The 17846-nt window shown below is 33.9% G+C and overlaps 1 protein-coding gene and 1 long non-coding RNA gene across 8 annotated transcripts in view; both read left to right on the top strand.

Annotated features, from left to right (window-relative positions):
- Positions 1–2643, top strand: part of LOC104110501 (pentatricopeptide repeat-containing protein At1g10910, chloroplastic) — a 49295-nt gene extending 46652 nt beyond the window's left edge. For 5 of the 7 annotated variants that reach the window (XR_011414698.1, XM_070196913.1, XM_070196910.1 and 2 more), the window contains one exon: positions 1832–2643. Coding sequence is in view for 5 of the 7 variants with exons in the window: in XM_070196913.1 (XP_070053014.1) it covers positions 1832–2062 (231 nt within the window). In the remaining 2 variants the exon portion in view is untranslated. Of the gene's footprint in view, positions 1–1221 lie in introns of all 7 variants that reach the window. The other 2 variants (XR_011414699.1, XM_070196911.1) reach the window with 1 other exon arrangement.
- Positions 2644–11655: 9012 nt separating this feature from the next.
- LOC104110502 (uncharacterized) lies at positions 11656–15485 on the top strand. Its single transcript, XR_689470.4, has 5 exons — positions 11656–11860; positions 11967–12045; positions 12783–12851; positions 14516–14572; positions 15200–15485. It is a non-coding gene; the product is annotated as an uncharacterized lncRNA (long non-coding RNA).
- Positions 15486–17846: the final 2361 nt, after the last annotated feature.

Raw genomic sequence — 17846 nt, 5'->3', positions numbered from 1 at the left:
TATAGGCCATTAGTATTGGAGAATGTATTTTTCTATGTATCGAGAAATCTGTCATAGCCTGAGGAGCATGTATAAACGTGCAATGACACGGGATGTTAAAAAATTAGGGTGAACAACACAAACATGACAAAATTTATCATTGTTATGTTTCCTTCATCTACCCAGTGTTGTGAAGAGCGTGAAGCGAGGAAAAGCGACATGCCCCTTTTCTCTTAAAGCGAGAAGCGAGAAGCGAAGCGCTCGCTTTTTTGAAATGAAGCGGAATTTAAAAAAAAAAATTAAAATAAGAACAACTGAAACGAAAAAATAAGAACTAAGAAGAAGGCCATTAAAAGAACAATTACATAACACATAAGAAAGGCAATAAGAACTAAGAATAAAGGATATTAAAATAAGAAGAAGGGCAGTATAAGTATAACTGAAACGAAAAAATTGGGCAGCATTTCAAACGAAAAAACAGTGCAAGAAAATGAAGAAGAAGAGGAGGAGAAGAATGAGAAAGAAGAACTGAAGGGAAAAAAAACAAATTCGCCAGCATTTCGCTGCTATTTGGACGCTGAAATAGTGAATGAAGAAGGAGGAGGAGGAGGAGGAGGAGGAAGAAGAAGAAATCACATACCTGGACCAAACTTGATGATCTTGAAGTTGAAAAGTGTAGAAAACTTGAACCCTAGGTCGCCTCTTTCTTTCTCTGTTGCCGCTGGTCGATGATGTTTTAAAAAAAGAACAGTTTTTTTAATTAAATAGGTTGGCAGCCCTGTAATACAGAGAAGCGCTCGCTTCTTACGCATCGCTTCGCATCTGCGCTTCTCGCTTTTTAATGGGAAGCGAGCGCTTTTTTAAACCTGCTACGCTTCAGCTAACAGAAGCGTTCGATGGCTCGCCTCGCCTCGCCTCGCTTCGCTTCGCTTCTCGCTTTAAGCGAGGAAGCGCTCGCTTTTCACAACACTGCATCTACCATAAGAAATAAATAACTATAGAACTAAAACATAAATAACTAAACAGATTCAGTTTGTCGGCATCTCAATGAAGATTAAGAAAATATCGTAAATAGTACCGACAAGATCTTAAAACGTAGTACGAAATGGCTAAATGTAAACTAATAAAATTAAAAGTAATAACATCTGTCTAATGTTACTCAGTTTTACGTAAGATTAATGCGAAATAGGCATCAAGCAACCTTACTTCATTATTTTTAACATCATCCGCTCTTGATTGTAGTGGATTGTTAACTTTCAAAATGAACGACAAAGTAGGTGGCCAGCCTGAGAAAGCAGAGAAGCCAAGTTCCACCAGAGAAGACACGACCCGTTGCAAAGCAGGGTGATGTCCTGTCGGTGTCCAATAGAAGAAATACAAACATCCAAAATGGTTTATACAAGTATCTGAGTTTTAAAAAGTTAAAGGAGCAAACCACAATGGGTGCCAAACCTGTTTCAGATAGACTGTCACTGAGCATTTCAAACAACGCTGTCCCATATACGTGTTCACCTACTCCTATGGACTGGCGATTCCTATTTTATTAAGTGAAAGAAGAAACTCTATTTTATGATTTTTGATATTTCACTGATTCAACTCTGTTTCTTAGCCGGTCTTTGTCCGAAAGAGAGAAAAGAAGAAAAGAGAGGCAAAAACCAAGCCTCTCTTCCACGTCAAGAATTTGGATTGCACTGACTTATACCTTGTGTATCGGGCACTTATTTGACATGCAGAATTTGGTTGTTGGCTTTTTTTGGTTGTCAATTTGGAGGCAAACATAACTCTAGCATTTATATAGGAGCGTACTTTAGCAAAGATGCTAAAATCTCCTCTCTTGAAACACTCTTCTCAGGAATTATTTAATATGGCTATATCACGCTACGTTCCAAAACCAGAAAAGAAGGAACTACTTCTGCAGTTACTGGAGTGGATGTCTGGTCAAGGCTATGTTATTGATTCATCAACAAGAAATTTGATTCTGAAGAACTCTCACTTGTTTGGCCATCAACTTATTGCTGAGTCATTGTCCAAGCAGCTTGTGGTGTCAAAAAAGGTGAAACCTCGCAAGGAAAATGCAAGATAACATAAACTGGATAGCAAAGTTGAGCAGTAATTTTTTGTATAGAGAGCTCTGAGGTCTTAAGCTGGTAATTACGTTGCTAAGGCAACCTATATTTGCAGAAGCAGCTTCCATTGTCTCAGCTTCAGGACATCTATGGCAATGTGATATGAGACAGCTCGATCAAGTTGCAAACAAAGAGATCAATTACAAGAACTAGAGTTAAGAAGACCAAAGAAGCCATGAATGGAGGAGACATGAAGCTCCTTGGACCAATTAAGGAGCGTGAAAGAAGATTCAAGATTGTTTTGCTTTGGGCTTGCGAGCAAGAAAAGCCCGACATTTGCTGACTTGAGATGAATTGGCCATGTTCTTTTAATTGAACTTTTAGGAACTTATCATAATAAGTGACACATGATTAACACACATTTTAAGGCTTATTTAGCTTATTTTTATATGCTTTATTAGCATGAAATTACACAGATTGTCCTCATGAGGGACTGATATTCATTTTTTGTTCCCATTTTTGATTTTGTTGTGTAAGCTAAGCTTTGGTTTATACACAATAAGAAGTGACACATGATGGTCGCACATTTTAAGGCTTATTTAGCTTATTTTTATATGCTTTATTAGCACGAAATTACACAGATTGCCCTCACGAGGGACTGGTATTCATTTTTTATCCCCATTTTTGATTTTGTTGTGAAAGTAGGCTTCTTTGGTTTTATATACACATAATTGACATTTTTACCCGTCCATTCTTATGTTTCTTCTCCAACTCTTGTTTTTCACTAAGACCATCATAGTTCTTCAATTTTAGAAGCTTGAATTTCTTGTTTGGTGATTGAAATTCGGACTTAATGGTTGATTATTGTTAAAATCGTTTGAGTGTTGATTATTTGTGCTTAAATTTTTATTTCAAATAGTGATTTAGTGATTTGCTTTAAAAATCTTAAAACTCCATTATTAGTCCTTAGAAAGTGTTGAAGAAGACAGTGAGTCTTTGTTGATTTGGTGTTATTTGACTAAATTGGTGATAGAGGATCATTTGTGTTGTTGTTTGGAGGTTTTGTTTAGTATTTGAGATCATTTAGAGTAGGTCTCAATTGGAATTGCAAATTTAAAAAATACTTTGTTGAACACCACAGATAAATTTGTGCTAATTGAGTAGAATTTGTATACAATTTAATAGATAGGCCGAATGCAGATAACTTAAAGTTATGCTAATCTTGTTTTTTTTTTTTTTTTTGGTTTGGTGATTGAAATTTGAAGTTAATGGTTGATTATTGTGAAAATCGTTTAAGTGCTGATTATTTGTGTTTAAATTTTTATTTCAAATAGTGATTTAGTGATCTGTTTTATTGGTGATTGTGGATCATTTGAGTTGGTGTTTGGAGGCTTTGTTCAAATTTGAGATCATTTGGAGTAGATTTGCTAAAAATTTTAAATTGCAAATTTGAAGAACACTTTATTGAACAGTACATATAAATTATGTTAATCGAGTAGAATTTGTGAACAATTTGACAAATAAGTCGAATGCATATAACTTTAAGTTATGCTAATTTGGTGGATAATTGGACAAGCAAAAGTCATGCAGGTCGGTAGAGTTTGAGTTATCCAACAAGATAACTGGATCGAATATAGCATAAATTTATGACGATTCGGTAGAATTTATGAATAATTGAATAAGATAGGTAGAATGAATATAGCACAAAGTCATGACAATCCAGTATAAACTGTGACCAGTGAACGAGATAGATAGAATAGATATAGCACCAAAATCATGTCAATATGATAGAGTTTGGTGAACAATTGAACTAGCAAAGTCATGCAAATCATTAAAATTTATGAATAATTAAACAAAATTGGTAAAAAGAATAAACACAAAACTATGCCAACCTGGTAGAATTTTGTGAATAATTGAACACTCAAAGTCTCCGACTATTGGTTGGAATAAATTTAATTAAGATTGATAAACTCGTTTCTCAATCAATGATATTGATAAGGGTGTTTCTGATTGGGCTATTTTTATTTTTAGCCCAACAACCAAAAATAATTACAGGCGGTAGCCCAAATACATAAAAATATACTTATTACATATATTATATGTATATTTATTCAAATATACAAAATATATACATTTGCGGGCTATTAGTTTTTTGGCCAGCCAAAAGTATTATTATTCAGATTTAATATGACAATCAAAGTGGCAAACATAACTTTCCAATAGGTGATTTATCTTTCTATAGAACTAATCTTTATATATCTTCTTTCTTTTAATCAATCCTAAGAATTCCTATTTCTTTTAGAAACAAGACGGAAATGGAGAAGCTAATAGTCATTCGCATGATAAGCTTATTAATACTAGCAGTGGCAATAGCAGCAGCCATAGATAAAAGCCAAAAAGCTGTGGAATATTGGCTCAATTTGGGTGATGAAAGAGATTAGTGTTGCGTTTTAGGGTGTTTTAGTCGAAACAAATTTCATTCAGCTAAAATAAGGCCCTTTTTGCATAGCTCTCAAAACGGTAACAAAATTTAAATACTAGTGAAAGTGTCACGTTTGTGCAAATCACCCCTTTAATAGATGGTTATAGACCTATGCATGTGGGCCTAGTTTGAAGGGCTTATTATTGTGGAAATGACGTGAGGTGGCCCGTTTTTAACCTGCTATTTAGTGTTTAGCTATCAATTTTAATGCTGAGCAAAAATAGCTACTAATCTGTTATAATTAATATTAAGAGATTTTTTATCCTTTCTTCGTCTCTTTTCTAGGCGATTGCCTGATTAGAGTTTGTTGCTTACTAGTTTTTTGATAATCTTTTCTCACTCTCATTTGTTTCGTAATATTAGTTTTTTACTTTAAATATTCAGGACATTTCAGAAAAATGGTCGTTTACCTCCTATTTCCTTCTCTGTTGATTCTAAGTTCAGAGATATGACCTTAGCACTTTCAGACATTAGACTAAAATTAGGTCCTGAATATTAGTTTTTTAATTTAAATATTCAAGACATTATAGAAAAATAGTTCCGAAGTATACCTGCTATTTCTTTCTTTGTAGATTAGTAGATATATTTAATATATTATTTATTGGTGAACTGAATTTGTTATAAATACAGGCTCTGAGTATTGTGGTAATGGAAGGAGATCGATATTTCGAGTTTGACGATTGGCGTAATCTGAATAGTTATTCGAAAGGAGATTTTCATTATAAGGAAACAATAAAAAGTTTCTTGTCGAAAGCGTAATGGAAGAAATTGAGAGAGGGTGTTTTTGAAAAAATTTTCTGGCTGAAAAATGTTAAATTATGTGGCAAATTAATTCATTGTATGTTGATTTATGAAATTGTAAGCAATGATATAAATTCAATGACTTTTAAGGTTTTTGATCACGAAGTGAAGTTTATAAGTGAAGCCTTCCATATAATTACTGGGTTGAAATGTTCTTCTTCAGGGGACTTCAACTTTTTGAATGAAAGAGAGAATAGACTTTCTAATTTACTTCCCTAGTAAGGAAAGAATTGATTTAGGGGATTTGTGACATTTTATTGCTACTCGCCCATTTTACACACTTGCATCATTTGTAGGCAGCGACGACTACGTAATGAAGCTGGCAACAATCTATTTTGTTGAGTATGTGTTGATGGGTAAGCGTAAGACTAGAAATGTATCTGAGCGGGTAATGAAAATCATTGATGATGATCAACTCTGCTCTTCTTTCCATTGGAGCTCTTTTTATTTTTAAAAGTTAGTCAACTCACTGAAAAGTTGCTTGAAGTCCAAACAAAATACTTCAGACAATGAGAATGAGAAAGAGAAGGACACTTATACTATACTTGGCTTTCCTTTTGCCTTCTATGTTTGGATAATGGAATTATTCCCAGCTTTCCAGGCAAAAAAGACTTTGTCAAATTCAGAGAATGCGAGTTTCCTAGGATGTTATGTTATTTAGATATGAAATCTCCGCATTAAGAGAGCCCTTGTAAAAACTACTTCCATAACGAAAAAGTAAGTTAATAGTATTAATGGCTATCCTTTTGTATATGTGTTTTGGTTCTAATACTGTCACGACCCGAAATCCCAACCGCGGGGCCGTGATGACGCCTAACACCGTATGTCAGGAAAGCCAACACAACATATAGTTCAAGAGAAGGAAAAGCAATAAAAGATTGATACTGGTCAATAACATAACATAAACCACCCCAAGATCCAATGTCACAAGTACATGAGCATCTAGATCTATCTAAATACAAGGTTTCAAAAGTAATACAATACTGTCCGAAATAAAATAAAAATAATACAATAAAATAGGAAAGTGACTTCTAAGGCATGCAAATGGGATGCAGCTCTACCTCGAGTCACTAACTGGTATATGCTAAGCGCCTCTTGGGACTCCGTTGGTACCAACATCAAAATCTGCACAAGAAGTACAGAAGTATAGTATGAGCACAACCGACCCAATATACTCAGTAAGTGTCGAGCCTAACCCCGACGAGGTAGTGACGAAACTAAGATAAGACATATACTAAAAACCTATGCAGATGTATATATAAAACATTAGAAATAACAAGTAAAGCATTAAAAGTAATAACGGGGTAGGGACATATAAAGGGGGCAACAATAAGAACATTAAGTACAGAATTACCAAGTATGTCTCTTTCTTAAATAAGCAACAAAATCGCCAAGTGAAAGTTACAATCCAAGTATCAAGTAAAAGCAATGAAATCATCAAATTGCATGGCAGCACCCTTCATGCTTTTACCCTCATCCTCACCATATAATATAAATGCAATTGCACGGCATTACTTTTCGTGCTTTTACTCTCATCTTTACCATGTAATATAAATGAATAAAGCATGTGCACGACATCACCATTCGTGCTTTTACTCTCATCCTCACATGATAATAATAGAGCAATCAAGTGCACGACACCACCCTCCGTGATTTGAGCCTCACATTCACGCAATCAATGATAATAATATGAAAATATGGCACGTTAACACTCTTCGTGCTTTTCACTCTTCCTCACCAAGCAATAATAATAACCCAAAGTATCAAGCAAGGTGGGAAGTAAATTTCAACTTCAACCATGGTGCTAGAATAAGCAAATTCAACTTTCAATATCACAACAATCTCAACTTGAGAGATGAACATGAAAGCGAACAATTAAAGAATAAACAATCTAGCTAAGACATGGAAAGCATAGTAAATGAATCAACATGGTACAAACAAGACAAATTCCACCCGCATGTTTTAACCCATGACAACATATATATACTAGTCACCTTGCATATATGCTATCCCCACACTTAGTTCATATAGCAAATAGACCAAACAAGTCCTAATTTCCTAAAATCAAAGTTAACCACGACACTTACCTCACTCCGCAACCATATCAACAATCAACCACGGCTTTGCCTTTTGAACAAGCCTCCAAATCAATCAAATCTAGCCAATTATAGATCAAATAATTCAAAACCCGATTACCCATTCACTCCCGAGTCCGGTTATGTGATTTGTTTCGAAATGTGACCTCAATTTGAGGTCTAAATCTCAATTTTATAAAATCCCTAAATTCTTCCCAAACCCCCTAATTTCTGCCATGAAATTCATAGATTTGATGTTAAAAATTCATGAAAAGTAATTGAAACTGATTGAAAAGTAACTAGAGATGCTTACCAATGAATTTGGGAAGAATAAGTTCTTCAACAATCACCTCTAGAGAGCTTAGGGTTGAAAAAAAGGTGTAAAATGAGCTAAGTCCCAATTTCTCAATCTTTTACCCAGTTGCAAATGTCGCATTTGCGAACACTTTTTTGCAAATGCGAGACACTGGTTGCAAATGTGAACAGTACATCAGATACATAGAAGTTGCAAATGCGACAAAACCTTCACATTTGCGAAGGTCCCTCCTTCCACAAATGCGAACTAAGCTTTGCTTTTGCGAAGTTTCCCCAAAGTTGCCACTTGTTGATCTTCTAGCTGACTTACCTAAGAAGGTGCATATGGACATCAAGAATGAGGCAACTAGAGTCATGAGGACTGAATGGGTGACCATTAAATACGATTACCTGCCCAAATATTGTAAAGAATGTAAACTACAGGACCATGACATGATTGATTGTTAGAGGCTTCATCCAAAATTAATGAATAACTCTGCTGAGCAACAGGCTGGGAATGAGACTGAGAAACAGGTTGATCAGGCTATTGTACCAGCAAATTTGAATCAACGGGGACCTTTAATGATTCTGTCGAGTGGGAAAGTTGTAGGCAATGTGACTGGTAATGGGAAGGAACAATGGAAAGAAGTTAGGGATAACCGTGCTAAAAATGTTGTTAATAGAAGGAAGCTTAAAGAACTACTGGAAAAGAAATAGTTCCAGTTATTCAAGTTGAAGGGCAGCAGATGCAAGTGAGAAATAAATTTGCAGTATTGGAAGTTGAGGAAATTGGGAATGAGAATATTACTGTAGTGCAGAAGCACATTCAAACTGATAATAATGCTTTGGTAGTGCAGAATAATGGGGGAGATCATGAGGCTAACAATCAGCTGGTAGTAGTAGAAGATGGTAATAATCGAACTCCTAGACCTAGTCCAGTTCCTACTGGGAAAACACTAGTGAATACCAACAATGTTCAAAAAAGTCCAAATCCTACTCCTAAGGATACTAGGATAATTTTAAACCCTGCAGCACCTAGATTCATTCCTACTTCATCTGAGATTAATGCAACAAAAGAGGCTAATGTTACAAAGAAAGGCAATCATGATGTGGAGAAGAGACAAGACACTTTAAAGGAAACCACAACTCAATGGGTTAATCGAGCTTTTGTTACCAACAATGTCACTATGAATCAGTCATGCCAAGAAATACCATCACAGTCACTTGATACTGTTGCACTTGCTGAGCAGGAATTGTTGAAGGAAAAAATCAATTTCACAGGTGGAAGGCTGTAGTGTGATCAGGAGGAGGATGATTAAGATGAAGGTGATTTATGGAGAAAGATAATGCTATTTTGGAAGCTGAGGATAAGCCTCAAGGATAAGAAATCAGTGTTAATGGAAAAACTAGCAAAGATGATGTGCATACAATTGAGAAGGTTTCAAAAATAACTGATGCTTCAGCTGAGGTTGAAGGTTCAAATCCAAAAATGCAAAATTTAACTAATAGCTCTAATACAGCTTCTATACCAAAAGCATCTATTGAACCAATTGATCCTGGTGATTCTGGTGGATCCTGGTGATTCTGGTGGAGGTGAGAAGCAGCAAAGTGCAGATAAGGTGATTGAAAATCAAGTTCATGCTATCTTGGAATTGATGCAGAATCCTGAAGGTATTACAAATACAAGCCTTAATGTTGTTGAACAGAAGATCAAGGAAAATACAGAAAAAAGGTTTATTCCTAAGCCTGCTAAAATGGTTGTAGCACCTCAACAACAGAAGAAATTGGAGGATAATACAGCAGGTAAGGGAAGATATTTGTATGCAGAATCAACATGCCAAAATCTCATGAATGTGTCTAGGTAAGGGGACTTATCTCCTAGACATATAGAGAAAAGAAAATCAGTTGGTCGAGGCAGAAAAAAGCAAGTGAAGGAACCTAATGTACAACCAGCTGGAGTCCAAATAAGGAGGACTATGTCTAAATCCTTTAATTAGAGATGCATTCTCTACTATGGAGCATTAGATCAGTTAATACACAAAGAGACTTTGAAAGGCTCATAACAATGCATAGAAAATACCATTTTCAGTTCATAGGAGTAATGGAGCCAATGCAGCAATCAAGAAAACTGGATAGATACAGGAGGCAGATAGGTTTTGCACAGGCTATTGTGAACACTTCTAATAAAATCTGGGCTTTCATAGACAAAAAATATTATGTAACAGTGGAGATTGATTCAGTGCAACAACTAACTCTAAGGCTATTTGATACAGAAGAGAAGAAAGAGGTTATGCTCACACTAATCTCACTACAAGAAATTGAGGATACAACGATATTTATTTAGTGACTATTGAAATAAATGTCGGACAAAAGAATTTTTTGACATTTATGATAAAATATCGTAAAAACTACGACATTTGATATAAATTGTCATAGAAACAATGACATTTGATACAAAATATCGTAAAAAAATGACATTTGATACGAAATGTCGTCGGAACAATGACATTTTTGAAGAAATATCGTAAAAAGTACGACATTTGCTACAAAATATTGTAAAAACTAGACATTTGATACAAAATATCGTAAAAAAGATGACATTTGGTACAAAATGTCATAAAAACGATATTTTATGCAATATTTAGTAAAAATACGACACTTATATCAAATGTTGTAAAAACATTTTGATACAAATGACAAAAAATATGACCATACTTTAAATGTCATATTATTTGTCGGTAGTTACGAACATTTACATCTACTATTGAAAATTTCTCTAATTTTTCGAATTTTAAATCATTCTTTGTCTGAAAAAAATCATCTTTTATATTTAATATTTAATTAGTGATAATTACTTACAACATATACGATTTTTCTATCTCTTCGAGGTAAGGGTAAGGTCTGCTTACACTCTACCTTCCCCAGACCCCACTTGTGGGATCTTACTGGTTGTTTTTGTTGTTGTTGTTGTTGTTGTTATTGTATAAACGATTTCTCTTATTATTGATTAATATTTTAAAATGTTCATCTAGGACTAGCTCCTGGGCTAAGCATTTGCAACAACTCAAGTGTAGGGCTTAATTTGTGAGGCTTATACCCCAAACATATGATTATGCGCCCTAAACACGCCGATCGCTCCGCGTTCGAGGCTCGCTCAACAATTACTAAATATATCATATGTTAAATTTTCTAATTAATAGTGTTGACCCTCAAAATACATTAACAATTGAATGATCTTAACTCAAATAACGAGTCATAGTATTACATATTTACTAAGTGAGAACATCGTGAGGGTGAATATCATTTGAACATTTTTTTTGAATATATCTATATAGCCGAACTTTATATCTTCACTCGCTATAATTGGTTTTTGTTATTAGTTTTTTATCTCCCAAAATTATTATGAGACTTTTATTATTTTACTATTTAAAAGTAATTTTATATTTATTTATGAAGGAGTAATATTTTGAATTATAATATTGATAAAGTTGATTGATTATTTACTTTTAGGAAGGTAACTAAATTTGTAGTTTGATAATAATATATAACTTTTAGCCTTTTAGGGAACTAATCAAATGTGTTTTTTGATAATAATTTTAACACTATTGCATTATTTATACTTTTAAAACTGTTAGATATTTTGTTTTTTTATGAGTTTGCTTAATCCTTTGATTTTTTAAACTTTTAATCTACTTTCTATCTTTTTATTTTCTTTTCGATTTCTTAAACTAAAAATATGAAGATTCATGAAGCTTGCACCTCACACGATAGTAAATAAAATTTCCATGTCGTATCACGTATGCCTCGCATTTTAAAATATTGTGCCTATTTAAAACTTTTTATTAAAATATATATGTTTAGTAAAAAAATATATATTATTATTACTACTACTTACTAGATGTTGGATTTATTTAAAGATGAAATATTTAAAATAAAACAAAAATATTGATACAACCAAGGAACCCACAATTGACCACAATTTAAAACATAAGTGAAATTAGCCGTACTCCAAGCCTTAGAAGTCCTCAGTACCTATCCGCTCCTTTCTCGATCTAAATCTGGAATCGGGTTTGGCTCAAAATCTCAAATTGGGTTTGGCCAGAATTTTTACAAGGAGCTATGTATGGAGAGTATTGGAGATTCAGAAGGAAAAAATTTTGGCGGTAAGAATCTTGCTTACCTCCTCCCAATTCTAAAAAATACAGTTTCCTTCCTTAGTTATAATTCTTCAAAAAACCTAATTTTTTACAATTGGCTGTGCTATAATAGATACTTGGAGTAGAAAAAAGTTTTATCACCGAGGTTTTTGCTGCTGAGATTCACAAAGCTTATTTTCTACAAAGTCAAGGTACCAGTTTAGTTAACAGATTTCTTTTTTTTCCTTAGTTATTTGGATTTGGGTTAACAGATTTCTTTCTTTTTCTTAATTGTTCGGATTTGGGTTAAACATTTTCTTTCTTTTTCTTAGTTGTTCAGATTTTTTTTTGAAGAATGTTAATCTTTTTAACCTGATAAAGGAAGAGATTCCCGTAGGTTGTTTGACCAACATAGAAATAGTATATTGATTTAAATATAAAAGAACAGATAAATAATAACGAACACAATAGACCTAGATTTTTATAGGCAACTCTAACTTATTTGGGGATGAGACATAGTTTGACAAATTGATGGATGGAAGAAAGTTCATTTATTTGGGGCAGTTCTTTAATTTATTTTGCTTTATTCATATCTCTAATATAAGATTTTTGTGTTCTAAAAATACTTACTAGGTTTCTTCTTTCCTAGTTGTTTAGGCTATTTAAGTTTGCTTGCAAAGTATGTTTGTAATACTTAAACTTTATGTATAGAAATAATGGTACTATTTGAAAAGATTGGATTAGTATGATGTCATTTACTAGTTCAATCTAAAATAGTGCTAAATAAAGTTCAATCGAACATCAATTTGATACTTATTTTTTAAAAGTTATATTTACTCAAGATGTTAATTATGGTATTCTATAGTTTGATTTTGCTTAGTCATGATAAAATATTATATATTGTGGCAATGGAGTGAACTAGTTTGTAAGATTCACTAGTTTGTGATAGGTTTATGATAACTCAATGGACGATCACCAACAATCACTATCACATGTTTCAGTTGTTCACACAAAGAAGGTGAGTTCATCAACTCATTTTAACTATATCTTTTTAACTATAAATTACGAATTGATGTTACTATGGTTGCAGCCTTAGTTTATTGATTTTACTTTCTATTCGTGTCTAATTTTAACTTAAGAAAGTTATGTATATGTTTTTTGGGTATGTACCTCACATGGGTTTCAGGGATAGTTGCATTCCCATTTTAAAGAATCTTGGATTTGTAGCTTGTGCTATTTTGGGAAAATGTTAATTATAATCTTTTATGTGTCTACATTATATTGGAGTTATTGCCTAAGGGTGTAATTGTGCTAGTTGCACTTTAACCAGATGGGCTCCGATAATTTCAAAAGAACAATGCTTTGTTTAAGCACACATAGTCGGTTTAAGTTATTGGTAAAAACTTTGCAGTGACCGAGTATTTCTCCTTTTCTTGCATATGTGCATTTGATTGAAATTCAAGCTGTAATAAACGTGGGTGGTCAGTAATAGTGGCTAACGTTTGTGGCACTGTGATGATCATAGAGGCTAGCAGTCGGCCCTAAGCCAGCAGGGGAAGTCAGAGTGGATTAGTTTTAATAGCCTGGGTTATCATCTTCATTGTTTCTCTCTAGCCAATTCCACACCATTTTCCCCATCTTCTTAACTGAATTATCTCTAGCATATTGACTCGGTGGTCTTTTGTAGGGACATGGGTTAGTCTCCCTCTTTCAAGTAACTTTTATTGATAGGGAGCTTTCTTTAGGACAATTCCATGTAATCCTGTGACCTAAAGAAGTTAATGCGACAATCAAATCTAAAAGGCGGTTTATGTTTGCCACATTTAGTTGCACAATTTGATTTATCTCTGCCATGAAAAAGAAAAATTACTTTACCAAGGGCTTAAGGATTAAGAAAATGTTGTATTGGATTATGTAAAAGTTATTTTCTTATGTTTGTGGTTGGAGTGCGGCTGATTGGTCGTATAAAATAGGTCACACCGTAAGTTTTTACAAGTTTATTTTTGCTCATATATTTGATTCAATTGTTCTTTATTCACATAGAAGGTTGGATTATTTTTTAACATCATATGATGTTTGATTTATAAGTTATTTGGTTTCTTCTCTTGCATATTTCTTATAAGGTTCAGAATTCTAATGTCTGCCTTTTTTCTTTTTTTTGGGATATGTGGCTATTATGTGCTGCTTGAGTGTAAAATAATTTGAAGGGTATATTCTGATGTATGGTTCATTTCAGCTAGCTAAATTGATCCCTTACTTAAGAGATAATTAGTGGGCAGTTTTACTTGGCATAGAAGTCAAATTTACTTTATCTTATTTAGCGACCTTATCTTCCAAATGCAATTAATAGAAGTATCTTGAGTGATTTTGGAGATGTCATTACTAATATGAAACATATTATAAAGGGTTTTGATTGAGAAATTTTTATTAGTAGTTAAGTTCCAGTATGTTGATAAGATTCCCATCAAGCATGATTTTACCCTCCTACATAAGGTATTTGTACTCTTGTAGAACCTGGAAGAAAGAGTAAGTTAAAGACTCTTGCCTAGATCAGGGAAATAAAGATCTATGATTGAAACGCCATCATATTAGGAAATAAAAATTATTATTTGACTTTGTCCTGTTCTTTATATCTTGTATTCATAATTTTCTAAACTATACCAATCTTATATTTTTTCTCAGGTTAACATAATCAAGAAGACCGGAGTTAGTGAAGTTGGCACAAAGAAAAAGAAGCGGGTAAGTTTGAAAAAATTATAAGATTCTTGTTCTTCCTTTTCAAAGGGAGAAACCCTTCATGTTATAGTTTACAACAACAACAACAACAACCCAGTATAATCCGCTAGTGGGGTATAGGGAGGGTAGTTTGTACACAGACCTTACCCCTACCCTAGGGAAGAGAGGCTGTTTTCGATAAACCCTCGGCTCCCTCCCTCCAAGAACTCCCCACCTTACTCTTGGGGTGACTCGAACTCACAACCTCTTGGTTGGAAGTGGAGGGCGCTCACCACTAGAGCAACCCACTCTTCATGTTATAGTTTACAAAACTTATATAACATTCATTAGTTTTCAACTCACTATACCATTTACGGAAACTAATATTTCAAAATTCAACCCTTCTCATTATGATATTAGATTATTTCCGTTGTTGTTGGGTTTGGGCGGTTACGTTTACTTTGTTGGATTTTTTGCTTTATGTTGTTGTTTCTTTCTCTCTTCAGCTGCTAGTATTACATTCATTATCAATTTGTTTCTCTTTTAGAACCTCAATCAGTTATTATTTTTGGTATTCCAATTGTTTTAGAGAAGGAAATAATTCACTTTATTAAAAAGTTATAATTCTTTTTTTTATGACTTCTTGTGCAGCATTTTTGAAGGAAGTGATACATGTCAATTACTGGCAATGAAAAGCTTAACCTGTGGAGAGCTGGTTTTATAAGATTTAGTCTAGAAGTTAAGGAAATTAATTCGAATTAGGAGTGATCTTAATGTACTTACACGTTGAAGTTACTATCTTTTATGATTTAGTTATATTTGAGTTTTACATGAGAACAAATTATTTGATTTGACATTATCTATCTTGTACTAAGTACATTTTATATTGCTACTTTATTCTTTGGTTACAGTATTAAAAAAATTTGCTTTACATTTATTTCATGTTTGTTATAAAAGTTGACATTTGTGAATGTAAATGTATTCATGATGAAACTAAACAGAGCATTATTATTTACATTCTAGAAAATATGATACTTACATTAATTTAAATGTCAAACATTTAATGCATCATTTTGCTATGTTGTAAAAGATATGTCACTAATTTTTTTAATGTCATTCACGTAAAGTGGATACGACATTTTGTATATGTTGTGAATTTTCTTATTGACATTTACCAAAATGTCGAAAATTTCAATACGACATTTTGTGAAGATCATACGTCAAAAATTTTAATTGACGTTTCTCCTAGATGTCGTAAATTAAATGTCGTAACATTCTTACCGATATTTACCTAAATGTCGTAAATTAAATGTCATAAATTTCTTATTGACATTTACCTAGATGTCGTAAAATAAGTGTCATAAATATTTTATTGACATTTACCTAAATGTCATAAAATAAGTGTCATAATTTCTTACTGACATTTACCTAAATGTCAGAAAATTACCGACATTGAAATTAACGACATTTGATGCAAATGTAAATTAAATGTCGGTAAATGAATTTGTGACATTTAAACAGCTTAGTACGACATTTATTAAATGTCGCCGTATCTCCACTTTCATGTAGTGTCTATGCTAAGTGTGATGCTATAGAGAGAATTGAGCTCTGGGATTCTTTGTATTACCTAGCTAGAGACATGACTATACCATGGCCGGTAGGGGGGATATATGGGATGAAGAAGAAAAGTTTGGAGGCCTACCAGTCTCATTTAATGAAGTAGCTGACTTTAGACATTCTATGAACACGTGCAACTTATCTGATCTGGGGTTCAAAGGAAGTATCTACACTTAGTGGAATGGAAGAGCAGAAGAAGACTGTATTTTCAAGTGATTGGATGGATGTTTTGAAAATATTGAGTTACAACAGTTGTGGCAAGGAATAGAAGTTGCACACCTACCCAAGATTGGTTCAGATCACTGCCCTTTACTGATCACATGTAATCCAGATGTTGTCCAAATTAAGAAGAGCTTCAGATTCTTATCTTTCTAAACAAAGCATGATACATTCAAGGTAGTTGTTAAGGAGAATTAGCAAGCATAGTTTCATGCCAATCCTTTTGTTTTGTTCAATCACAAGCTTAAGAAGTTGAAAAGGCACTGACATCATAGAGCAGGACAACTTATGGTGATATATTCCAAAAGATCTCGAGTATAGAAGAGGTGGTAAGAGTTCATGAAGCACAATTTGAATTCAGTCCTACTTTGCAAAATAAAGAAAGATTGCAGAAAGTCCAGGCAGAGCTGTTTAGATATTTAGCTTTGGAGGAGCAGTTTTGGAAGTAGAAATCAGGGATGACCTGGTTTAATGAGGGTGACAGTAATATCAAATTTTCCATGCACATGTTAATGGGTAAAGGAAGAGATTACAATTGAAGAGAATACAAAATAGTGAAGGGAGCTGGATTGAAGATACAGAGGCAATGGCTGAGGAAGCAGTGAAGTTCTTTCAAGCTCAATTCCATGAATATAATGTGCCTACACATTTTGGAAGTATCAATCATGTACCTCGTATGATCACTAGGGAACAGAACCAGAACTTGACAAGATTACCTACTGCACAGGAAGTGAAGCAGACAGTGTTTGGACTTAATGGAGACTGTGCTGGGGTCCTGATGGATTCAATGGCAACTTCTTTCATGTCTGCTGGGATATAGTTGGTGCAGATGTGGTGGAAATATTGAAGGCATTCTTTACTGGCAGGAACTTCCTAGTTTCATTACCCATACGAACCTAGTGCTATTACCAAAGAAAAAAGAGATCAACACCTTCTCAAACATGAGGCCAATAAGCCTCAGTAACTTCATAAACAAAGTCTTCTCTAGAGTCATTCATGAAAGACTAGCTGGTTTGCTTCCCAATCTTATTTTTTATGAACAGGCAGGCTTTGTCAAAGGTTGAAGCATTGTTGAAAATGTCCTGTTAACTCAGGAAATTATCACAGATATTAGGTTGAGAACTAAGGCAGGACCTAATGTAGTTATCAAACTAGACATGACAAAGGCGTATGATAGATTGTCATGGATCTTTTTGACAAAGGTGCTGCGAAGGATGGACTTTGATGAGAGATTTATTGGCCTAGTGCTTGGAACTATCTCAAATAACTGGCACTCAGTGGTTATAAATGGGCAGCTTCATGGACTTTTCAAGTCGACTAGGGGGGTCAAGCAAGGTGATCGTCTACCACCTGCCTTGTTCATCATTACAGCAGAGGCATTATCAAGGGGATTGAATGCTCTTCATTTGAACTTTTATTTTTGTGGTTATGGTTTGCCTAAATAGAGCCCCAAGATCAACCA

Source organism: Nicotiana tomentosiformis, chromosome 3, assembly GCF_000390325.3.
Source record: "Nicotiana tomentosiformis chromosome 3, ASM39032v3, whole genome shotgun sequence".
Classification (NCBI taxonomy): Eukaryota; Viridiplantae; Streptophyta; class Magnoliopsida; order Solanales; family Solanaceae; genus Nicotiana; species Nicotiana tomentosiformis.
The sequence above is the reverse complement of the archived record's forward strand: the minus strand, read 5'-3'. Positions and strand labels throughout refer to the sequence as shown.